Source organism: Apteryx mantelli, chromosome 8 (genome assembly GCF_036417845.1).
Source record: "Apteryx mantelli isolate bAptMan1 chromosome 8, bAptMan1.hap1, whole genome shotgun sequence".
NCBI classification, from domain to species: Eukaryota; Metazoa; Chordata; class Aves; order Apterygiformes; family Apterygidae; genus Apteryx; species Apteryx mantelli.
In genome coordinates this window covers 15175962-15202227 of record NC_089985.1, presented here as the reverse complement: position 1 = coordinate 15202227, position 26266 = coordinate 15175962, and the positions used below count along the sequence as shown (strand labels likewise).

The 26266-nt window shown below is 38.3% G+C and overlaps 1 protein-coding gene across 1 annotated transcript in view; it reads right to left on the bottom strand.

The window, feature by feature from the left end:
* CDC73 (cell division cycle 73) overlaps positions 1-26266 on the bottom strand; it is a 108717-nt gene extending 82451 nt beyond the window's left edge. Inside the window, exons 1-9 of the mRNA XM_067300764.1 lie at positions 26077-26266; positions 20174-20279; positions 19445-19514; positions 18369-18431; positions 18228-18280; positions 16330-16418; positions 13877-14093; positions 2268-2366; positions 919-997 (exon numbers count right to left, since the gene is read on the bottom strand). Coding sequence (XP_067156865.1) covers positions 919-997; positions 2268-2366; positions 13877-14093; positions 16330-16418; positions 18228-18280; positions 18369-18431; positions 19445-19514; positions 20174-20279; positions 26077-26207 — 907 coding nt within the window. The 5' untranslated portion in view covers positions 26208-26266. The remainder of the gene's footprint in view (positions 1-918; positions 998-2267; positions 2367-13876; positions 14094-16329; positions 16419-18227; positions 18281-18368; positions 18432-19444; positions 19515-20173; positions 20280-26076) is intronic.

Sequence of the window (26266 nt, the reverse complement as noted above, 5' to 3'; positions counted from 1 at the left end):
CCTCTTTTTTTTTTCTACTTCCCACAGCTTTTTTTAAACAACAAAGTTTCACGGATGCTATTTGTAGATTATTTTTCAATGCTTAAAAAGCTAGCAAGTATCCTGCTTTTTTTTTTTTTCTCCTCCTTAGTGCAATTTTCAAGGAGAATAGTAAATGAAAACCAAAGGACTGAAATAAAAGTATATTGAGGCCAACAGGGTATAGAGTTTAAGAGAATATAATATCTGACCAACGCTCTCAAACGCTGGAAGAAAAAACAACCAAACAATGTATTCACTTGTAAGTGCTTATGTACAAAGCATTTTTATTTTTTTTAGTAACTTCGGAGATGCATAGTCAGATTTTGAAATTCTTCTACATTACCTATTATGAAGTGCATGTAAAAAAAACCCTCACAAATTTCTAATGGCATGAAATTCTCCTTAGTGTTATGTTTTATGCTTTTTCTTCTCTAGTTGTAGACATCAAAACTGAATATCTATGTAGTACTGTAATTTACGCCTGCCTTTTATTCCAATGGAATATTGGAAACAATTCCTAGAATAATTGTGATTGTGGGTGCAGGGGGAGGGGAAATTATTTTATGCATCTGATAGTTATTTTTGCAGTTCTGCTTTTTTTTTTTATTGATGGCATGTGACCCTCCCCAAACAAACAAAATTTTTCAACAAGTTCTGTTTAAGTTTTTAGTTTGCTTCCTAAAAGGCAGAAATAATTTCTAACAAGTAATATTTTTAGACTTGATTACCAGATTTGCCTATGGAAAAAGCTATCTCTAGGCACAGTTGCATGTATTTTTTGGTCTTGGGTTTGACAAGCAGTGGCACAGAAACCCCCACAGCCAACCTTAACGTTACATCTGGTCAGTTCCAGTTCCAAATTTTCATATTTTTTAAGCAGCTTTATGATCAACTTACCCTCTTTTCCTTTGAATCTTTCCTGATCATATCTGTTGTAGGCAGCTGGAATAGGTTGCTTATTTCGTAAAGTGGGATCCTAAAACAGGTTAAATTAAGATTTGTAAAATATCCAAAAAGGTATTTAGTAGTTTTTGAACTTCATAAAGTATTACATGCAACTGCTTAAGAGTAGAAAAATCAGTTAACTTGTGTAAGAGTTTCAATGCATTTGAAAACTTCTGATGTTTTTCATTTTAGCAAAAGTTTAAAAGTACATACCAACAGGAATGACAAAAAACTGAGACAAGACTGAAGTGGAAGTAATGAACCACATTAGGTGGAATCTGTAAGGTTTTATGAAAACACTGTATTTTTGTAATATCTCAAGAATCAGAAAAAAAACTGTCAGTTGACAACTCATGGTTAGGCCTTCAGCCACACACATGCTATGTTCCTTGCAAACCTGATTAAGCTAAAAATCTGATAAACCTACAGAATAAAAACAAGTTTGGAGGAAAAAAGGCATACTGGAAAAAAAAAGTTTAAAACTGTGTCAATCTAGCAGCACACTAAATACCAATTCATTCTTTTTTCATGGATGACTTAGTTACATAGTCACAATTATTCTGAATGGTATATTTGAATAGTCCTGTTTACAATATATGAAATTCAACACAAAGCAAATATTTAAGTGCTGAAATTCATCTTGCTATTTAAATTTAGTTCTTTGTTAAATGCAATGGTATCAAAAATAAATCCAAGATTAAATAGCTTTCACAGCAGACTGCCACTGAGTTCACAGAATATATTAGGTTTCATAAAGCAGAATAGTAAACATCACAATACAAACCAATTCCTGTCTAAAACCCAGAGAGGCTTAAACAATAAACCTGTAAATCTGTTCTCCTGATTTATCACAGGCAAAAGAAATCTAGTTCAAGCTGTTCCCACTCATGAGTCATGTTCCAGATTCCTAAACATTTGCTACCCTATCTGTCAAAAAAAAAAGAAAAGAAAAAACCTGCAAAACATTGTTTGAAATGGCAATAGTCTCATCTAATTTATTTTATTTATTTTTTTTTTGCAACTAGATGCAGAACGTAGCTACTGTTTTGTACATATGGAAGCTGGCACTAACAGTTTAATCTCCAAATAAAAAGAACATATTGAACAAATTGAATTGATATATTTAACTCTTTAAATACCACTCAATGTAAACTTAAGGCAAAGAATATTGTGAAGTTATGCTTGAAAGTTATTCTTTCACTGGAACTAAACCCAGACAGACTCTGAACTTCATGATGACAAGACACTTCATACTTTCACTTTGGGAGCCACAGCCATGATATTTAAAGTGCTGCTCCTACCGTGGGTGCTGTATTTGGTGCCGGTCTCTGCTCAGGTGCACGGCCTTCTTCTCTGGCTTTTACCGACTGAAGAATTGCAAAAATATTCTTGGCAAAGTTCTGAAAAACATGGCAAACACCCATGAACCTTGCTGACTGACTGTGTTTTGAGTAACACCAACACAGCTAGAAAACACTGTTTTGCTTTTACTTGTGCTTCACAGAAAAACAAAAGTTTAGTGAATAGACATTTTCAGATAATTTTTACTGTGGCAGGTTCCCAATGTAACCAGGTCTTTCAAGCTGAACTGGCATCCCCTATTCTTTAAGGCATAAATACTCAAAAAAAACTTTTCGAATCTGACTGTGGCTTCATTAGAGCAGAAGCTAAAACAAACTTTTCACAGTCTGATAAAAACGAAGTTCTTGTGAACTAATCCCCTTACCCCCTCTTGCCAGCTCCCCCCTCACAGCTCCTGCGCAGCTCTGCTGCCTGTAGCACGTGCTGCTGCTCGCAGAAACGCACCCCGGCTCTCCAGGAGCAGCCCCAGCTCCCGGCCCGGGTACAGGGAGGAGCGTGCCGCTGCTGCCGTAGCTCCTGCAGGGATGCCGGGCGCGCTCCCCCCGCCTGCCTCCCCGCTGCTGCGGGCGGCATCCTCCCGAGCCCCCAGGAGGGCTCCCCTGCTCCTGCCAGGGGCAGCAAGGCCACGCAGGTAGGCAGCTGCCTCCCACGCTTCCAACACAGCTCTTGAACAGAGCACAACATACTTGAACTGGTTTTCAGTTGTTCATGGCCATGCCTCTGTCATACTGTGATGTAATTCATTTCCTTTATTATTTATTTTGAATTATATGAATCACCTCATTCCATCTGGCACCAAATAACTTTTGAGCAGTTCAGCTTCCCAGTCTGAACGGGAGAAAGCAAGTACAGAGATTACACACACAAATCCGGGAGTCGAGAACGAGCCAAGGTAAGATTTCTTAACAGTTTTGTGCGGTGTTTTGTCAGATCACCCCAAGCCACCAAGGCACTACTGAACAGACACTGGTCAAGGCTCTTAAACACACTCCTCCAGGTAATATTACCAGGATTGTTTTGTTCTAAGCAAAACGAGCTTATGCTTATTATTATATTAACTCTCTCGAGGCACTCTGAGTTTATGGTGATGGTGTGTACGCAACAGCATCCTTTACTGACAACTTTCAGCAATGGCTCATCACTAAAAGGAACCGTCTATCAGTTACTGTATGAAAATAACTTTATTACTGGTTCAGAAGAGTAGAAAGTATTCATAAAATACTTAGATTCTTTCAGACTATTCTATGCTAACACTGAAGTGTAATCAACACCATTGGCATTACAAAACATATGCAAAAATTATAAAATCAAAACTTCCAGCATGAATTTTGTAGGACTCTTAAAGCTGCTCCAGATTAGTTTTAGCTACCCTCAGTTAGTGTGTTGTCAGGTGACTCCAAGATGGAGGGGCTGAAATGGAAGGCCACCAAAAATGACTTAGAAAGGCAAAGCCATTCCTTGCACAAAAATAGTTCTTTTCACAAAGACTTAAAGAGCTCTCACAAAACTGTGTTTGAAGTTCTCTCCAGTTACAGAAATCGGGGGGGGGGGGGGGGCGCACGGGACAGGACTTTAAAGAGCTGTGAGCCACGCACATATCAGTTATAGAAGAATACTCAAACTCAGGTCTGTTCTTCGAAAAATGAGTCTAACCACAGGCTTTTACTGGAAATCCACAGATTTCTTCCAACCTCTGGACCAGGCAGCATATCAATCACAAAAGCCATTGCTGTGTTTCAACACATACTACCTCCTGGAAATGACAAACTACTCAGTCTTCTGAAATTCAGGAGGGGGGGGGGGAGCTAATTAATAAAAGGAAGAATTTAGAAGAGTGATGTCCACGTAGAAGCCAAGGCTTCTTTCAGTCACAAAGAAACTACAAGTAGCTTTCCCTTTCATATTTCATTCATAAAACCTACATTCACCATACTCTTAAAATCAGGTTTACATTTCAAATTATGGATTTTTCAAAGGCATGTAAGCATCTCGGGTTTTGGTAACCTGAAATTGCATGTTCTGGACCAAGTTTTAATTTACAACAGCTAAAAACTAGGATTTTTCCAGACCACTGAGAAAAGAAGTCATCAATAAGCATGGCATTACAAAGTGTTCTTGCTCATGTTTTCTTTGACAGCGTGAAAATGCAGGTCCCCCAAGGCCACAACTAATATTTGTTTGGCAGGGGAAAAACAACAGTGTTTTAATAAACATTCAAACTAAGATGATCATCTTGTTGTTCATTGACTTGTTCTGGGATGCAGGATTACATTGCTGTGACAGAAAGTGATTGAGCAAGAATGCCATTACAGCTACTGACTGGTTTGCAAAGCCCTGATGGATGGGAAAAACAGCAAATTTTCATTGTTCATCTCTAAAGAGGTCAAATCATGATCAGCCCCTATCTTCTGCCCTGAAGTTTAAGTTTAGTTAAACTTAATACAAAATGTATTATTTTTATTACCAAAACCTTCTGGTTTGGGGCACAGAGCAGAAGAAAAAACTTATGTGCCTCTGCATTAAATCCTTAAGAAATCTGAACATGGTTAAAAACAATACTTAAGAAAATCCTTGGTATTTAATGGCAACTTCATCAATTTTTGTTTTTCTCTCTCTGGAGTACTGCTATTGCTATGAAAGCTCTGTTGATTCCAACCATGCCTGCTCCTAATAATAATTCATCACACTGGAAAAGAGAGGCAATGTTTCAGCAACTATCTAATCAGGCTCTTGGGTTTTTTTGTTTTGTTTTAAATAAAGCCCTACAATGATAGTTTCTTCTTCCCATCCTCATCCATTCCCCTAAAAAGACCACCCATGCACAAGATGTAAATTAAAAGGGAAAAAGGATGGTAGCCAATAGAGGATATCAAGAAGAACAGGAGCTATGGGCAGATAAACATAGTGAACTATTTTCTTACAGGAAAAAAAAAGTCATATTTTCTTTAGGAAAGCCTGCAACAACAGTATGTTAATTTTCAAAATTTACTGGCACAGATGCTCTATCTCCCACCAGCATAGCGATCAACATAACATAGTGGTAACTATCACTGGCGTTAATTTAACGCCAGGCTGTTCGAGGAGAAATACAAAAGCAGATGAAGTCAACCTGATCTTCTGAGGAAGAATTTCAGTGAAGCTGCATCACTAACAAGATTGCTTTTGCAATCAAACTACTTTTAAATAGGGCATAGTTTGTTCTAAATAAGAGACCGCAATCTTTATTCTGTAACCTGTACTTAATTTCTGTAAGAAGCCATAACCCTAATGGCTCACTAACAAAGACTTCTAGTCACAATCATAGCTTTATCTGGCTGGCAAAAGTGGTTTTTTTTTCCCCACTTTATTTCGTTTATCCACACAAAAATACAAGATGAAATGTGGTATATGAAATTAGGAAATATACAGCATTATGCAGCATTGCTTAACCAGCTTCAAAATATTCCTACACATATGAAGAATTTATACCAGATATTACATAATAGTATTTCACTGCAGAGACAGGAGAGCCTAGAAATGATCCTATAACCCCTTACTTGAGCTCACAATAAGGATTCCTTTGATCTGCATCTCAGGATAGTCAAGAGTTGTAGAACACTATAAACATTGTCCACAGTTATGGACATACTTACGGAGAAAGAAAAAAAATCAAGTGCCCTACCACACTTTACAGGTGTTTGTTGTGCTCAGATATTCTGTGAAATCCCTTGCAGTCACTGACAAACTGACAGGCATGATGCTGTACCAGAAATGTGACATTCCCATCACACATTTTCCTATACATTGCATGGCATGAGATATGCCAACAGTATCCAGGTGGTCCCATAGAAGTATGGCAGGAATTAAAAACTTAACAACCAAAGCATAAACTGAAACTGCAAATTAAGTTTAAAATTTAAGTGCACATTTAAATCCAGGGTCCTTTAAAGCATCACTCTAATTAACTAAAAGTATCTTCAATTCATAAATCATTCACCACTGAAGCTGATTTGTTCTTCTCCTTGTTCTTTTCAAGTGAAGATAGTCTTAAAGCATTGCACTTAATATTGTGTAGTTAGCTTGCCCTCAGAATCAAAAGGCTGAACATGTACAAACTTAATATTCAGGGACATTTGCAGTAACTGCAAGCATGCAAATACATTGGTGGAATGGCTACATGAATTACTGATACTTTCTGCGCTGTGCTTATTCCAACTATAAAATCCCAACAAGTTTCACAAATGTTAAGTTCAAGTGCATCTTTCTTCACCTAACACAGGAGCTCTTAAACTGAACACCACAGCTGGAAATATGATCTTGAACAGTCTAGCTGTGATCAAATTCCTGCTCCTTTTTGAATTACACAGACACGCGCCTCTCCTACTCCTTTCCTTCTTTTGATCTGAGTAACACGTAAAGAACAGAAGATGTTCAGCTGCACTGACGCAGGCCATATTCCTGCCAGATACAGGTGTCCTTGCAGAGAGCTCATGGCATCTCTCAAACTCTTCTCCACACACATCTGACCTGTACATAACATGTTACAGTAATTCATAAAACAATATGCTTGAAACAGAAGACATGTTAATGCACAAACAATTTAAGAAAGGATTGCCAAAATAAAGAGGTCTTTTCAGTTGTGCTTTCAGGACAGTAGTAATGTAAGAAATTGTCAATCAAGTACTGGAATTTATATAGCTAAGCAACTGAAGTAGAGTGTGTGGCCTAGTAACAAATTCGGTTTTATTAATAAATTTTCAAATTATCAGACTATGGAACATGTAGAAAACTAACTGCAAGGAAAAAATTCAAAACAAAAAAACAACAAAAGAAATCAGACAGTACCTTTCACAGAAAGCTACTCTGGGAATCAAATAATGTTTCTTTATGCTCCAGTCAGAAAGGTTAAATGATACTACAGTCTACTGTACTAAACCAAAAACATATAGCTATTACCCTTAAATATTTCTGGATATATTTTCAATAAGTTTCACTCCTCATTTGTTCCATATTATTACATTTTATTCACTAAGTTTTTATAGCAAAAGAGTTTATATGAAAGACATCTGAAATATTTAACTCGAATAAAGGCTAATAGAGAAGTCTGAAAGAACAATAACATTATAATATCCTGAAAAAAAATCATTTCATAAAACCTGCAAATAAAAAACCCTAAGTAATCTGAGGTTATTTTTGCTATAAAGGCAGCATATGAAAATGTATGGGTTTTTTTTTTAGTCACAGAAGTAGTGCTGGAGTATGGTGAAGTTACTTCACAGCAGACCTGAAATTTTCATTAAGACAATGTTTTATTCTACAAGCTTTCTGATGAATTTGAGGCACCTATTTACACAACAAGATACAGTATTATTCGAAATGAATAAAATTTCATGATCTGGCCCATCTTTCCTTTATGTGCTGTATTCAAAACATCACTACTGTCTAGCAGTAATACAGCAGTCTTCTGGGGTTAGTAAGTAAGCGAATAAAGTGCAGTTTGGGAACATAAGCTATATCCTTCCATTACATTTGTGCACAACCATTTTAAAACCATACGCTTGTTCCATTTGAGAGCACTAATGAGGATAGTACTTTCTATTAACTTGGCATACCTTCCCCATTTCAATTTGGCTATTAAGTGCACCACTAGTGTGAATTTCAGAAACGTAGAACAATTCTGCCACCTAGAGCCCGTATATAAAACTGCTTTTACAATCAAAGAGTTCCTTTGAAATTTCCAAATTTTTCTCTCAGAGTTTTTAGCTGGCACAAATGATTAGTTTAAAATACTATATTAGTCTGCTATAAACATTATTTTAAGTGAAATCTTTTACAGTTACAAGAACATATAAAAATCATACTGAAATTGTGATTATAACTGTGAGTTGTAATCCCCTTACAGATAACTTCGCTGACAAGAACACTCAAAAGATGTTGGAACAAAAATAAGAACTGGAAGTAACTTTAAAGAAGCTTTCTTGCAGCTTTTATTTCAAATATATAATTTTTAAAATGGATATGAATAAGAAGATCTTAATTTTTCAAAAATAAAAGCATGCAAACACTAACTGCAGTAGTAGTATTTTTCAGGAAATAACACAAAGGGTGTAACACAATTAGAAATATTGACCACCATAAAGATGGGATTCATTTGGGAAAAATGAAGAGTCCTGCAATTTAATACCTATATTCAGGAATAAAGAAAACCACAGAGGAACAATGTTCTGAAGTAGTTTAGAGAAAGACTTTGTATTAGATAAGTTTGCAATTGTGTGTTATACCCACAGTAAATGCCACATACCAGGAAAGCAATAGTCCCTCTAGCTAGGTCAGCTGTAATCACTCCAATCATCTTACTCAGTTCCAAACTTATCACCATGCACACAAACAAGGTTCCCAAAAGCAGGAAAAAAAAACCCACAAAAACAAGCACCAAGATTATGGAATTTAATACATACAACTTGCAGTCATGTTCTCTAAAGTGAAGTTAGACCCGAGTCCAAACCCCTCTGTAATCATGCCCTTTTCACAATACACAGGGTGTCAGCAGCCCTCTTTTCCAAAGATGAGCACAGATAACTGGAACATTATGACAATCACAATAACCAACAACATTAAATCTGAAAAGTGATGAAGGGTTCCCCCCCTCCAAGAGTTGTTTATTGAAACAAATTGGTTTTTGTAATACAGAGAAGATTCCTGAGCTTTCAAAATGGGGCTTAAGAAAAATATCAGCTACATAGCCTTATCTAAGTACTTCCAAAGAGAATATAAAACACTGGGATTAAGGCAGAAGAACATTTTATTTCACTTTAGGTTTACTTCATTAGAAAGGAAAGAAGACAGAAGAAATCTTTTTTTAATCTTAAAAAGTCATAGCGCAGGATATTCTCTTAATTTTTATGGAAAGTAAATATTAAGCAAGGAGAGGATTAACTATGCAGATTGAGACAGACTCAGATTTGACAGTTTGCAGAAAGGAAGCATCAAGAAGTAATAAAATGAGACTTTGCTTCAACCTAGATCTAGCAAATAAGTAATATGTACATAAAGAAACAATCTTATATTGACAAAAAGATAAACCTTCTACAATTCAAGCGTTATGAAACTAAGCTACAGGGACAAGTTGGATAAAATTGTGATCCTGTAACAAGTTGTAACACACTAAAATAAATACTGATCACTCTTCAATCTAATACAAAGCTAATTCCATTACAAATTCTTTTTTTACCTCAAATTCACATTTCCTACATCTAATTTTTACAGTTCTACTCTGATGCTGTCTCTCAGACCCTTACAAGGGCACATTTCCCTACAGGCAACAATGGCAATTCAGAACAGGTAAGTAAAATAAAATACTAGCAATTATCTACTGTATAGATCCAAATGGACAATCTTCTTCCTGGAATGCACCCAGGCATTCAATAATTTAAGACGCCTTACGGGTTGCTCAAAACTCCTAGTGCCTTGCTGTACCTCAGAAAGACTTGCAGAAGGCTCAGGGAAGCCAGCAGAGAAGCTATCTGGAGATATCTTAAAAGAGGCCAAGAGATCCACAAGTCCTGCAGCTGGACAACTCCCATGCAGTTGCTGCATGTACCCAGACCCATACACGTGTGTCTCTGTACTCACACAAATAAAGCACACACAGCACTTGTTCCAGCTCGTTAGCTGAAACGACCTGGAAAGGCTGTGTGGTGTAACTCTTCAGCCTGGCCATAGGCTGGATAGCATGGATTATGCTTTTTCTCCTGCACATAGGGTTAGAGTTCACTCAAGAAAATTTAATATATCTGCACCTGCAAGAAAATATCACACGATATCCCCGAAATTTAGTTAAAGTATTAGCAGTAATCCCTAGAAAGAAAAGGATGAAAGCTTTTTAGAAAAGCATCAGAAATGCTCAACACACACTATTGCCATGAGAACACTGCTCAAAGTCTCATAAGCATTTCCAAGTTTTCAGTTCTAGATTTCTCCACACAAATAAAATGTGTTCAACCCAGCCTCTTCTGTTACCATGCTGCTTATCTGAGAAATAATCCTGAGCTTCCAGGAAAACCGACCTTTTAATCTGAGTACATGAGAAGTCACTGAGACAGAAAGACTTCTTGCAAATATTCCTGTGAAGGCTGAAACCCCTACACAGACTACTTTCATTTGTTCCTATAGGATGAATTCAAGTGCTATGAACGCATTTACAGTAGAGAAGGAACAAAAAGGTTTTTGCTTCAGAAAGGATTGCTGAAGCCTGCTATGGGAAATTATTTAAAATAAATAAGTAAATGAATAAATCAAAGATTCCATCCATGGATGGATAGAGATAGAGGGGAAACAGCTGAAAGGAGGGAATCAGCTGCAGTTTAAACACAAAATAAAGGTTTTTACTCAATGTTCAATGGTTCATTTATTTAAAAACATGTACACAGTCAAGAAGGGAAATGCCTGCAAGGCAAAAAATCAAAATTTAATACTCCAAACACTTCTGATGGTGAATATACTATGTATAGGTTCAATCTTCAGCTACCTGAGAACATATCCACTTCAATATACAAAGGTTCTCGCAATAAGTAGTTACAGAAGAAGTCTTTGCTAGTATTCTCCCAAGATTTGCAGTTTCATGAGTGTAAATATCTGTTCTGACATACCTTCACCAGACATTTCAGCTCAGACTGATTTAAAATATATGAAATCTTACAAGACAAGCTTAACTTGCGCTCTAGAAACAGGTTTCATAGTCAATAGCAACGCAGTATCAAGAACTTATTCATACACTTCCAACACGGTGTACCTAAGCATCCTAAACTATTAGCTGTTCATTAACTGCTTATTTATGAATTTATGAAATACAAAACAAGGCTACCAAAAAAAAAAAGAGCCACATACAGCAGCAAGACACCTTGTCCAAATATCAACTCACAGATTAAGTAACTTCCACTTTCTTTTCTAAACTTTGCTTGCTATACCTGTACTACTACTTTCTCCCAGCATCTATAGCTGTATTAGGCCAGAAGACAGCAATTCCCTTACCCTGATTTTTGTGTTTGTTTAGAAGATCAACAATGAGAATTGGACTGTGTGAAGAGTGTGGCTAAATGAGATGAATTTCTTAAAGCTGCCAACAACTGGGGCCGTTAAAAGAATGATAAGGGAATTCAGAACCAGCTCTAGTATCAAGCACTTTTACTGTTTTTGAAATCTGACTGCGTTTTAAACTGGCTAGACTATCACCTGACTCACCAAAACAGCAATGTTGCATGTCTTCACTCAAACCTGAAATTAAAATCCCTTCTAAACAATGAAGCTACTATAGTAGGAGGGAAAACCTTAGACTAAACAAATGGAATTTGAATCTGAAAAGTGATTTTATAAAAATATCACTTTATTCACAAACTCTAGAAGACTACACTAAAGTCTTGGGGAAGGCCAACAGATGCTTAAAACAGACAGTGCAGGATGACTCACTCATTAGGGATTAAATCAAACACTATTTTCAAAAGAAGGTAGAAATACTTAACAATCAGATAGAAAACTACGAAAAAATGCCTCAACAATAATTCTAGTTCTAGCAATTCTAAAACAAAAAGGATGGGTACCCAGTTTTGAAATGTCCAGTTTTAAAAACAATAGTGATCTCAGAAATCCAGTAAAAAGATAGCCAGGGATCACTGCAATATCTGAGTACAAGTTACATAAGAGTAACAGAGGGGGTCATGCAGATAAAGGAGCTGAGCTCTGCATCACAGAAAGCTTAGAGTCAAATAAGGTAAATATAATGAATGGCAATCTATACCAAATCATTAAAATATTAGGGCTATCCTGCCAACCACTGAATCTTAACAGGGACAGTAATATATTTCAGAGAGACATCCAAAGAAAACACAGTAACTGTGAGAGACTGCAGTTACCTTGAGGACTGGATAAGCGTCAGGAAAGTGATGCAGCGATTAATTATTTAGTTATCATAAGCAATTGCTTCTTGGAGCAACTGGCCAGAAAAGTCATAAAAGGAAAAGCATCTCTTAGTCCTTAAGACCTACTTTGAGATGTAGCTGCTGAATACTCTGTAATAACAGTATCAATGCGCTTAAATTCAACATTCTTGTTGTAGAGAGGAAAAAAATCCACATGCAGAAAAAATCCACCACCATTTAACTTCAAGTAAGGGGAACTACATAACAATGAAGATGCTTATCAAAGGAAAATTAAAAGCAGCATCTAAAAGGGCAGAATGCAAGCACCATGAAAACTTCTAAAGATGTGAAAAAGAACAGTAGATCATGTGAAGACTGTAAAAAACCCTGGCAGTTATATAAAGCAGAGAAGGCTATCTGAAGAAAAAAAATGCCAATGTCAGAATTGTAAATTGCATCCAAATGGAGAAATAGTAAATGCTCCATAAATGTAAAGTTAGATTACTGCCAGCTAAACAGAATTTTGAGAATCATCTTACTGAAGGAGTCAGTACTCTTTCCAAATACATCAGAAACAGAGGAAAACTGTCAGAAAGCTGGTGAGGCTGATAGCTTTTGTGCTGGGCCTTCCTAGCATTTTCCTTTTGCATCTTAACCTACCTGCATCCATGTTTACTACAGAGAAGTTTGGTTAAGTTCACACACAGCAGCTTCTCTCTGTGGAGAGGAGGGCTTGAGGAGCTGTCTCAGACTGAAGCAATAGTGGGGGGGGGGGGGAAATGTAAACATATGAATGCCATGAATAATTCACTACAGGAGAAAAAAGCCACCCAGACTCCTGCAATATAAACATTTAGTATGACAAAGATGTTCAATGTTTTACCAATTTATCATCAACTGTTTAGCAGTGAGATCACTACAAACCTCTCAGACTCAAAGCAACAACAGCCCCTCTGCTTGTGCTTGCAGGGAAAGATACGTGCCACATCCCTAGTAATAACCTCGTAACTCAGGAATGTTTATTTCATCACTAAGGCCACCAGTCTAAGTTGTGAAAATGACTGCTATGTAAACTACTGTTAAAAATACAGCAAGAAAAAAATTGGGAATTTGTTTACTTCTAAACATTATTTTCCTGTGGTACCACTTACAGAAGAAGTGAAGGCAAAGGGCACAATTTAACAATAAACTCTGGAAAATGGACATTTGCAATCTATTAGAAATACTTACTGCTTCCTAAAGAAATTTAGTACCAAATATCTCTACAGTATAGGGAAAGCTTGCATGTTGCTACTTCTCCTGTTAGTTCCCCCTTTTCACTGATTTCTCTCGTCTGTTTTAAACCTATAGGCACTTATTTCATGTAGCCTTCCCAACTGTAGAGCTCAAGCCAGCTTTGTTCGAGAGGAATTAAGTGATTATCTGGTATCTTTTAAATGGCTGAAGCAAGTATTTTAAGATGTATTTTAGGCATACTGCAACAAGCTAAGAACCAACTCTTTTGTCAGTGTGTCAACAGCCTTCCAGCTTACCTTTACCTGGCACCCTAAGCATAATTCCCCCAACCATCTGTAGTTACCAGGCTAGAGATACAGAAGTGAGAAAAGAAGGTAGTTTATTTCTTCATAAAAATAGTTCCATAACTAGAACATTACCTTGCCTGTGCTTTGTAAGATTGTAGTTCTTGTCCTCCATACTCTCTCCCTGCTGACGATATCTCTGGTTACATCCACCTCAGCATCAACAAAACTTCTCTGTTTAAGAGCTGTTATGTCATCATCCAGATCAGTTTTGATAGTGGATCTTTTCTTTGCCATGATTTTTGCTTTGATAGCAGCAATTTTTTCCACAGACATGGCTTCAGACAAGGACCTAAATGAGCAAAAACAGCAGAAGAGACTGAATAACAGCACAAAAGAGTCTCCTGAAAAAAACTGTGAATGTCCTTCTGCTTAAAGTTGATAGCTATGCCATAAATCATAAGTCACCTTACGTATACTTAAAGATTGCATATAAGCTGACAGTGCTATTTTGGACATTAGAACCATTTTTCTGCAAGAAGATTCCATACAGGTCTACAAGACTCCATACAGCACTAAAAAAATCCCTGCTATAACAAGTAGCAGTGAAGACAACAAATTTAAAGCACCAGGATGAACACTTCCATTTACAATGTTAATTGAATTTGAGCTCCCTGTTATTGATAGTGGATTACCACTTTGTGTCCAGTCAATGAATCCCTGATTGTTGCAAGACGTGCAAAGCATTAGTCTAATTTCTGGTTGAAGTTCTGCAACGTGAACTTGGCCACTTGGAAAATCAGTGTTACCAGAACAGAGCACGTAGGCCAAACAAACAACAAATGGTAGTAACTTTGCCCTCATTAAGCTGTACTTGAGGTGGTCGGCTCAATCCAAGACTGCAATATCTTTACCTGTGTTTGCTTTTAATTGTACACACAGTAGAATTTGATTGCCAGTGATCCCTGTTCTTTTCCAGGTGAGCTGAAGAATAAAAAGGACTGAACTGGACACACCTAACTGCACATACCTAATCCAATTTTACATGATTTTTTTGAGATCACCTTGAAAAATTAATACAACCACCACTGGTTATGAAGCACTCCATTTGTGCAGCTAAGCTACTAGAAAAGGAACTTCTTTTTGTTGCTGCTAGACATACAGTAACAAGAGTAACATGCACACACCCCAATCTCAGTGCCTGTGTTGTTTCCACTTTTAAAAGGGCAGTCTTTTACACCTTGTATTAAAAGTCAATAAACATAGGATACAAAGTAATTATATTCAGTAATTCTCACTGCAGCATTGCCTGGTACTTAAAAAAAAGATGACTCAATACACTCAAACTAGCATCCAAATTATTAAAGTAGTTTGCACAAAACAGTGAATAAATCATTATACTTTTGATTTTTAGTCAGGTGTGGCAATCAGATCTTTTTTCTGCAGTTTGCTTTTAAGTACACCCACACAGGAGACAGACAGGAACATGATAATCAAAAGATATTTTTCATGCGCTTAGGTATAATTATGTATTCTATAAACACTTGCTACATTAATTGTTACAAAGTTAACTGATAAATTTAATCCTGATATAGGGGCAGACAAGGATTCATAATATTACCTATGTGCAAAAAATAATTTTCACTTGATAGACCAAATGCATTCTTGAGAAACTAGTTATTTGCAAAATTCAATGCCAACAAAGCAGAAAGTTAATCCATACTCATACACCTTAACTGCAGGAAGTACAAATCCTATTTTACATTCTGAGAGCTGAAACACAATGGGAATTAAGCAACTAGCTTTATCTTAGACTTCTGAACTTACATATCTGATAATTAACTATCTGGTATCCTGCTAAGTGCTCACTAAGCCTAAAATTCTTAGCATCAACAAGGTCTTGCTATAATTTCATTTCCTCTCTGCCTGACTTTGGGAAGACACAACCCAAAAGACAGTTGTCATTCTCTACAGAATTCCGGATGGGTACAATGGAAAAGGAAAGGTGACCAGGCATTAAAGGTTTGAAGCACTTGCAATATTAATTACCGTTTATGGCAATAACTGTACATTATCCTCTGATAGCCTACTGTCTCCTCAGAAGCTCACCAAGAACCTCACCTATGCATGCTACTGAAAAGCAGGGACTCAAACAGGGGTCCTGTCACCCCTGGATCTGCTTTTACAGTGTTTCCCCCCTCTTGTATGCAAGACACATTCCTCAATACAGTTTTCTTTTCTTTGAAATACAGCACAAGATCACCAGCTTCCCTTAGCAGTTCTTCTCATTGTATTGGACTGCTTAAACACCGGGGCAGAAGAAAGCAGAAACAGCAGATTAGGGGGAAAAAGGTAAACTGTCTGCTCACTTCTGAAGACAAACAGATAACCCCACGCCAGGAGCTCTGAACTTCCAGTAGCTTGACTAGTCGCACAAAATTCCACCTCCTTAAGAGCTACTGATGCTAGTACCTAAGGGAGGGAGACATTCACTGAGAGCTGCTGGACAGAAATAAGAATGGGTGTCCTGAATAGAATTGTTACCAGCCCTTTAATTAAGTACTATCTATAGGAAAAAATATTCCTACCTGATCTGCTCTGTTTGCACGATACCTTCTTTATGTCCTTCCAACCGAGCTGCCAAACGCTCCTTGTCAAGACGCACACACTCTTCATCCTAGCAGTAACAGTAATGTTTTATTTTTTGTGTGTTCTCTTTTTAATAAAATAAATAAAACTAGAATTAAAGCTATTCAGAATTTAATTTTTTGGATAAGTAAGGACTGTCTTTATTTCCAAGCATTTTTTAACTTTGTACTAGTGTTAACTGTGCAGCTATTGGAAATTTCCTCCTAAGAACCACCATGCATAATTAGAATAATAAAAACAAAACTACCACTCCCTCCTAAAAAGTCTTGTTCAGACAACAGTACAAATAAAAACAGCCAGAGGACTAAGTTGGCACCCAAAGCATGTATTTATGTAGGAAATTACATACACACACATATATATTTAAGGAAAACTTACCTGACACTCAAATTTGCCTAGATATTTAATCAATGATATTTTTTAAAGAAAAGAATTGCTTAGAACTGTTACATCTTAATGCAGAACTTTTATAAGTGACATTCCCAATGTACATAAAAACCAGTCACAAGTAAGGAAGGCTCCAGTTACTCAAACTGCATTTGAGAGACATACGTAAGTAGAGAAAGATGTAATTTTATGCCATCATTTCAGCTTCCTAGTGCTGGAACCACTCACAGTCAATTTGTTTTGCTCCCCAGCAAAACTTAAGTCGGCATCAAGTTTGTCTTATCGCTAAAAAGCTCTTTGAAAAGGCTGAAGCACAACAAAACCAGTCATGATCATATATTAGGAGACAACTTGGATCTCTAGAATGAGATGACCTTTGAATAGCTTATAAAAAAAGCCTCTGAGCTGGCAGAGCAATAAAGAAACAAAAGATGGCCATAAGTTACATTAGGACCACACACAAAATTCTTGATTCTCCAAATCATGATGTTGCAGGACTGCAGTTTCAAAACATAATAGCACCATAACCACACAGGGTAATGGAGAACTTAAGATCATCAGTAGGTCATCTCATAGCAATCATCTGCTCATGTACCATTAAGAATGCATAGTTCTTATAATTCTTATACAGTTGCATCTAAGCACAAACAATGTTCAAATCCAACTCTGGAATAAGTGAATTTATATATTTTCAACAATTCCCCTTCTAAGATCAAATCCTCACTACCCTGAAAATATAGACATACAGTTTTATAATAATTGGCAGAGGAGACTTAACTGGATGAACACAGTTAAAAAAAGAAAAAAGTATTAAGTCAGTTTTTAAAAACAACTGTGAATAAGTAAAAACATGTGTGTAATAACAAGACACATTGCTTTTATTAAGAGGTACTTGTGCAAACACACTGTTAAACTAATTACCTAAGACATAGCACCAGATAATAGTAATCATAAGGACAACAGTTTCTTATACTGCTACAAAAAAACTAAAATAACTGGTAAAATAAATAAGAAATATCCAATGACAGAGCTAAAACTAACATTTAACTTACAATGCCAAGTTATGAATGGCAAATAACAGTAATTAGTCATTAAACAGCATTCAGATCCCAATCACACAGTTCTTGGCGGACAGATTTCCAACTAGATGTGTAGCACACAAATGTAGTCCAACTTGCAGGTACTTACAGATATATGTGGCTAAGCTTTCCCCTTTCATATCAGAACATACACTTAACATGTTAGAATTTCTAGCAAGTAAAATTCTCAAGTCTAAAGCAGAGGCTGAAATTCTTAAATTCAAACTCTTTCCAGTTCACTTGCACACTAACAGGTGTAACGTGTGCACCTAGAGGATAGGTAGCTAAGCTGAACTGCTACAAAAATAGATAAATAATATAATCATTTCCCTCCCCCCAAAATTGGCATTGATGACAGTTACTGTCATTACCTCTATTCTTGGTTTCTTTGCTTCTGCTAGTATTTCATCTGCTGCTCTTTTAACTACAAGAAAAAGAGGACATTAAAAATAGAACATTGTAGTATGCTTTCATAAAACATACCTTAAGGTTGTTTTTTAGTTAAACTGTACCTTGAGTGGATCGCTGAAGACCAATTTCAAGCGGAGCACTTCTGTCTATACTTGATGAGGTTGCTGTAATCAAACGCAACATTTCATTTAAGTACAAAAAGGTTTAAGTATAAAAGGACATATGACAACAGACAGACTGCAACAAGGGAAATTCCAACTAGGTATTTGGAAAAAAATTCAGAGAGGGACTGGTCAAACATTGAACCAGGAGACGTTCAGAACTCAACTGAATATGAAGTTAGATCATGCTGCTCTGGGTCATTTGACCCTTCTTTGAGAAGGGGTTTGAACCAGATGACTTCCTGTGGTCCCTTCCAACAAATTTGTCAATAATTCTATGATCTGTATACAGCACATAGAAGCTAACAGAGTCAAGGATAATTACTTTATAATCTGGAATCAAGATCTACTAGTTCATCCAGTTTTTGGAAGAAAGACAAGCTGAGGGTCCCTTGAAAATACAAAAACAGCTGATTGCCGTTTTATTATATTATAGACAATCTCAAATACCAACATACTTTAAAACATTCCAAGAAAAACTACAAAGCACAGCAACTTAAAACAGTAAGTCATATGCATCTTTCTCTGGTCACAGAGAAATCTCTTTTCTCTGACTATTGGTAACAAAAATTTTAAGATGACTGATTACCAGGAAAAAGTGCTAAACTGAAAAAGCAGTGATTTGACATGTTCTGTTATATTGAAGAATTTATCCCACATCAAAATCCACATATTACTGATAAAGTTTCCCACAATCTGTAGGGAAAGAAAAAGTAAACACTGAGCATCCTAACATGTGATTATATTAAGCCAAAAGTGTTAATAAATAGTAAATAAGCAGTTCAGTTCTAAAGCTGCACGTAGGAATGCAGCTCCTACCAAGTGCCATAAAAATAGTTAAACAGAACAAAACAAAAAATGAAAAAAACGCTTCATTTGAGCAGTCCCAATATATTCAATTAAGCTGCAAGTCGACTGTTATTTACTGTCCTTCCCCTCACCCACCCTCATATGCCCCATCAACATAAAGCAGTGAAAAGCACTATGCATCTAAGTTAACAGAAAACATTACTCACATGTTTCCCCATTTAGGTATGCTAGCAGGTCTTTCCTATCAGGTCTTCTTACCACAGGAATGTTTTCAGTCTGAAAAGACAGCAGACTTGACATTAGGCTGTTATGCCCTCAGTGTCCCTTGCTGAAGATGTTTCACTTTTACTGAAAACTATTCATTTGTACAAAGACAGGAACACAGGTGTCCCACCTCCCAAGCGACCATAGCCACCTAGCTTAAAAATACAATTACTTCCTAGAGTATGTCCAACTACACAAAACAAAAAAATTGTTGTCTGCTATGAAACTAAAAAGGAGAACAGCCTTTTTCTTCCTTCATTTCAAACTTGCAAAGAAGTAGTAGTGGACTTATTTTAACGCATGTATAAACGTGTGAGCATATGCACACAACAAATACATACACACACTTCATTGTACATCTTTTCGCCTCTCCCCAGCCAAATTCAGCCGCTTAACTGCTACCATCATTTCCTGATAACTATGCTAACCGCACTCATCACAAACTTGCAAATAGGTAGTGTATTTTTTTTTTTTTTACACATGTATACACACATGTGCACATGCACACAAAACATACATATATACACACACACACACTCCACTGTATATCTTTTTCTCTTTCCCCAGACAAATTCAGACACTTAAATGCTATCATGATTTCCTGACAGTAACTATGCTCGCATCACTCATCACAAACAAACAAACAAAAAAATACCATATGGTCTACTTACTGCAGCACGACGGACATAAACAGGATGTGAAAGGTGCACATTATTGAGCAGGAACAAGATAGAATCCAAAGTATAGTATTCTCTGGGCTGACCCTCTTTCCCTGTCCTGTAACATCATGAAAAAAAAATTTTAACATTTAACCCCCACAACCTCTGCCTCACCCACACATATTCATTTGGTGAACTCCTCACTTCTTAGTAGAAAACAGTTCAAAAAGCAGGCACCAATACTATAACCAGGCTATAGCCAAACTAGTGAATTATCAACCATGTTATCAAATACAAGTAATAGATATTTGTTCTTTCAGTCTCTACACTGACTGAATTAAAAACTGGGCAGAATAATCAGAAATAAGAGCTGGCTAGGGCGTATAACATATAATAGGCAAGAACTGGAAAACCATAAGGACATATTCTATTATATTTTAAACATATTTATTTTTCTGTTTGTCAAAGGCACTGTCTACCTTATTTGGGATAGGCAAAGGAATGTATTTCAACTACAAATGGAGAAAAAAAAATAGCATTACATGTTCTTCGTATATAATGAGACACAATTTGCACCACTAAGGATATCACAGTGAAGAATTCAGAATTCACAAATTCAGTGAACTTTACAGAGCACAAGGTTCAAAATGATGCCAAAAGGTAAAGAGTGACTGTAAACTAATTGCACCCTAAACCAGTAACACAGGCTACAAAATTGCAATGAATTTCCACACTAAAGTCAAACCACTTAGCAACAGAGCAGCATTAAGTTCAATCTCAGCTTCAAAACAGCTTGTTTGAAAAGTCTAAAAAGGAATCTGTGCTGCATAACAGCAACCCCCCCCCCAAAAAAAAAAAAAAAAAAAAAGCCACCCAAACAGAAATCCCAGTTCCAGTTTGGCTCCATATGCATGAAACCTAACTACCCTGCTACTGCTCCTCCCTCCCCTCCCCCTGCTGTTACTAGAAGATTTTGCTGGGGAGGCAGTGCAGTCCTCTCAGGAGGGCCAAAACAAGAACTGCTTCCTGAATACTTCAGCTGCCCGGAGAAGGGGACACTCCTGCCACTTTCACAGCCCTCAGCACAACCACCGACTTGACAAGCACAGCAATTTCACGGCACAGTTGCCTGAGTTGCCAGACCAGGGTTCCTCCCTGCTGCACCTTCCCCATCCCCGGCCGGCCAAACCGACAGGCTCATCTCAAAGCCCGAGGAAGATGGCCCACCAGAAAGCCATGCCAAAACTGTACAATTTAAGATTGTCACAGAAGTTTGACCAAACCTGTCTGACATTTCAGGAAGAAGAACTTTCATTAAAACAATAAAGAGTTTCCCCTCCAAGCTTAGTGGCTTTCTTTAGGGCTCACCCTAAGAATTGAAGGCATTGAAACACCTGACACAAGTGGCAAGCTCACCGGGGGAAGGAAGAGGAAATCACAAAATTACACCTCAATTATAACTGACTAGCTTACAAGAGCTACATGACCACCTACCAAATGTGACAGAAGTGTAAGACCATTTTCTCCACACACACACACACACACACGATGCCACTGCTGCTTTTCTATGCAAAACTAAAATTGAAAGTGTCCAACAACCTATTCAGAACTGATCACCAGAAGAAAGGTTGAAAACATTACTTTCATAATGTTGCCCGAGAAAGCAAATACACCTTTATTCACAGAGAGAAAAATACCCCAAAATACTGGGAGATTAGTCGAATAAAGGATCTCACTATTACTGCTCCTTCCTTCCAACAGCTTAGCCTCCACATGGGGGATTATATTTTGTTGGTAACAGACATGGGAAGAGGCATAGTATCTTTACTGCTAGGAAACTATTATCCAAAAGTTGGCTTAACAGTTACAGTCAACAAAACTAGATTCCTCAGCAAGGAATTTTTTGAGCACCTTACTAGTTCACTGCTACCTTTTATTAGGTGGTGAAAATATTCAGAGTACTGGTAGCAACAAAAGCTTCCTTCACATAGACTTCACTTTGGAGTGAATTCAATGTCATGTGACGCACTCATCACTTCTGTTTTAAAACAAACATTTTAGATAGTCTCACTTCAAAATCATTATTTCTTTGAAGTGCATCTTATTCACTGAACATTATATAAAATGCTCAGCTATTTATCTATTCAAGTTTTTATTTACACTATGTAGCAATAAGTGACATAATTTAGAAAATTAATATTGAACAGTTCCCTATTAATTTGAAAATATGATATTACAAAGCCACAGGCATTGCCAAAGCTCAGTAGTACACATCTGGTACATCATCACTTAAACCACACACACAAGAAATCTCTATGCTCGTTATGGTTGTAAGATGATGTTTTATTAAGAACATAACACAAGATACTGCTTATTAAAGGAAAAGTGTCAGATGGGCAAGGAGTTGTAGAGCAAGGAGAAAAATTTAACAGTCTAAACTGACATTTCAGCACCAATTTTTGACCCCTGCAGATTCAGACAGTGAGAACCTGCAATAAACAAAGAACTAAAAGCATGCTGATTTAAACATAGCTTGCTTTGCTCAATTTTACAAGCATCCAAAGTAGCAAAATAAATTAATCCTCTTACTTCTCATACTACTAATCTCAGCAATTATTTCATAAAAAATTAGAATCCTAAAATTTGGGCCTTGAAAGTCCAGTACATTTTATCTTCTCTTTATTAAGAGATGCAACTCTTAATACCCATAAAACTCCAACTTAAAGCTGAAGAAAACGTTTATATAATGCAGGAGAGTTTCATTGGCTTGGTTTCATCACCAGATACTCATCTGTAGTTCATCCATTCACTCTCAATCCATGGGCACCGGGAGTTTATTCATTTTTAACTGTTCTTTTTCCTCTCTCATGTTCCAAAGCATGAATTTTTATAGAGGTACTAAAGGCCAGCATCTCATCCACAAAGGAAAACAGTAATCTTCAAAAATACAAGACTAGACATGCAGACTATCACACAAATTACAACACCCATGACCAGCTGCTTACTATTTAAAAGTTTCTCAACTATGCATACAAACCCCTCTACTGTGTAAACAAAGCAAGTAAGTTTGTGGGGCTGATTTTCTTTCTTTGGTTTTAAAACTGAACAAACAATCCTTCTTCAGGGGCTACAGCTCAACCATCAGATCAAAACAAACAAAACATCTAATCTTGGGCCATCTAGCCTTCTCCTTGTGCCAGCAAGAGAGTTCATACAATTATGTTTTGTGAACTAAATCTGAGAACTAACCTGGATTAAAATAAATTTTTGGATTTTTTTTCTAGGTTAATTTTAACCTGGCTCAGTTCCTCAGACCTATTCACTGTGTGGCCGATACTTGTGCTAGCACAGGGAGAAGACACTGCAGGGCAATACAGCTCTTCTGGCAGCCGTACAGGCTTCTGTCAGCCTAACTGCTCAAGGAGCAACAGTGTTAAATATCTAGGGGAACTACTTCTAATTCCAGAATGGACAGAATGCCCCCACTGCTATTCTGACTTGGATTACTCTCTCTAGACTGTTAGTAGAGATGCAATTACAGCAACCACATTGTGGACACCTAAGACTGAAATCATACTTGCTTCATGAAAGATGAAGCTGTTAACAACTGCTCACTGCAAGCATAGTTCAGATCCTGTCGAGTGACCTGCATATGAAAGGTTTTGAATCTTAAAAGGTGTCTAAGGTCTTCCTGCTATGTCCCTGCATAAGCTTGGCAATTACACAAATTAATGGCTCCAAAACTGTGGTCCCAAAGCTACTGAGCATGGCTTACAGAACTGGTCTCACTTTTGCAATGTTTTCTATTTAAAGATTAGACAGATATAGTCGCACAGTGGTTTACAAGACGTGTTGTGGATTGGTAACAATCTGATCCTACGAAAAAGTTCAGAAGCCACTGGTCTAAGCCAAGACTTACTAACTTACTCCAAAAAAAAAAAAAAAAAAAAAAAAAAAAAAAAAAAACACCAAAAAAAAAAAAAACCAAAACACCACAACACCCAAACCCCAAATCTGTTGCTAGAGATGAGGGCATAGACGGGTATTATGATGCTGCTGCTTTTATTCTGCTCTTCTCACCCACAAACCCTCCTCGAGGCAGCTTTACCTTCATAGTTAACATATAAGATTTTTTTCTCCAGGGGCTGTCTTGTGTCCTCTGTTAAGGATTCTGGGCCTAATTGAGCCTGGGCCTAATTCAAGCTTTCCTAGGCAGCAGCAGCAGAATTCAGCTGGCATATCGGTTTCTCTGTTCCTTACAGAAGAGCAACAAAACTCATCTGTCTAGCTAGATGTTACTTATTATTGCCTAGGAGAAAAACTTTAAGCAAGGGAAACATCATAACTGTCTATACACTTGCTTAAGAAAACAGAATTAAGACTTTTCAAGAATTTTAAAACTTATACACATATGCAAAGACTTTTCTTCCTCTTCAGTCTAGATACCAGTATCCCTCACTCAGCCAGGAAGTGCAAATAAATCCCAAATGAGTTGCTGAAAACTTGAAATAGGTAATAAAATCGCACATTTCTAGTTTTAAACTGAATGCAAAGTAAAATCAGTTAAACAAAAAAAAAGATCTTTCTACAAGTTAACATAAATGGATAGGTTGCTTCCCCCCCCCCAATAAAAGTCAGGATATTAAATCAATACTAATATTCTTAGCATAATCATGAAAACGTAAAAAAAAAAATCCCAGGCCATAGACTGAAAGGCAAGTTTTCTTTGAAAAATCCATATGTTCTTCTATTTTTTTAATCAAGCTTCACAATATAGTGTAATCTCTTTTACAGGTAACTGAAACTTTCATTACGTAATATTTGATGGAAGGCATTATTTTTCTCTTGGGTTTCAAAGGGATTCACTGACGTCCTTCTACTTAGAAAGTTGAAAGCAGATAGCTTCTAAATACAGAGGGAAGGAGAATGAAGAAAAGAACTCCGCTGCATAGTAAACAATACCTATCAAACTAGAAAACTCAACAGGTACAAAAACTAATCTGAAATTCTTTAAAAAACAATAATTTTAACTGGTACTACCATTGAAGCAACAGAAGTATTATTTCTACTCGTTTATTACGGTAAGAACAGCTAAGAAGCAGGCCGCATTAGGACAAGCCCAGAAGAGGCCTCTGCTAGAAGCGGGCTGAGCGAGGAGCACAAAGCGCCTGCACAGTTTGACAGAGCTCGCAGGTGGCCGCAGAGGGAGGGTTGCTTCGGCCCTCACTGGCTTCGCAAGACAAAGACTCGTGAAAAGAGAAACAGGCCAGTGAAGCCAGTGGGGTAAAGACATAACACTCATGGGGTGGGGGGGTAAAGAGGGTAGAAAAAAGACAACCGGACAACAGAGAACAAACTCCGAGAAGCAGCCTTCCCCCACCTCCTTGGGAGAGCCTGCAAGACCCGGCACCGCTGGGACCTTCCGGCACCGCTGGGACCTTCCGGCACCGCTGGGACCTTCCGGCACCGCTGGGACCTTCCGGCACCGCCGGGCCGCAGGGACAGCGGGAGAGCCGGGGGCAGGCGCCGGCCCCACCGCGCCCGAGCCCGGGGGACGCCGGCGCCGCCCTCCGGGGCGCCGGTTCGCAGTCGCCGGGCGGCGCCCCGGGCGCGCTCCCCGACGCAGCGGCGAGGCCGCCCGGCCGGAGCGGGCTCCCGGGCGGCACCGCGCACCGCTCCGCGAGGGGGACGAGCCCGCGCCGCCGGCCGCCTCCCGCCGGAGCCCCCAGGCGGGGCGGGCAGGGCCGCGGGCCCTGCCGAGGCGCCTCCGCGGGGGGGCGCAGCGAGGCCGCCCGCCCCCCGCGCGGCGGGGCGCAGGCCCGGGGCTCCGTGCCGCTCCGCGCTCCTCCAACTTCGGGCAACTTCTCCCTCCCCCCCGGCCCGGCCCGCCCCGGCCCCGCCGCCCCGGCGCTCACCCCCAGATGACATAGTTGGTCTTGACGTTCTTGGGCCAGGAGAACTCGCCGAAGATCACCTCGTCGCCCTTCACCACGATCTCCTTCTTCTGCGTGTTGTACTGCCGCAGCACGCTCAGCACGTCCGCCATCTTCGCGCCGCGCCGCGCCGCGCCGCTGCTCCGCCGCCGGCCGCCGCCGCTCCGCCGCG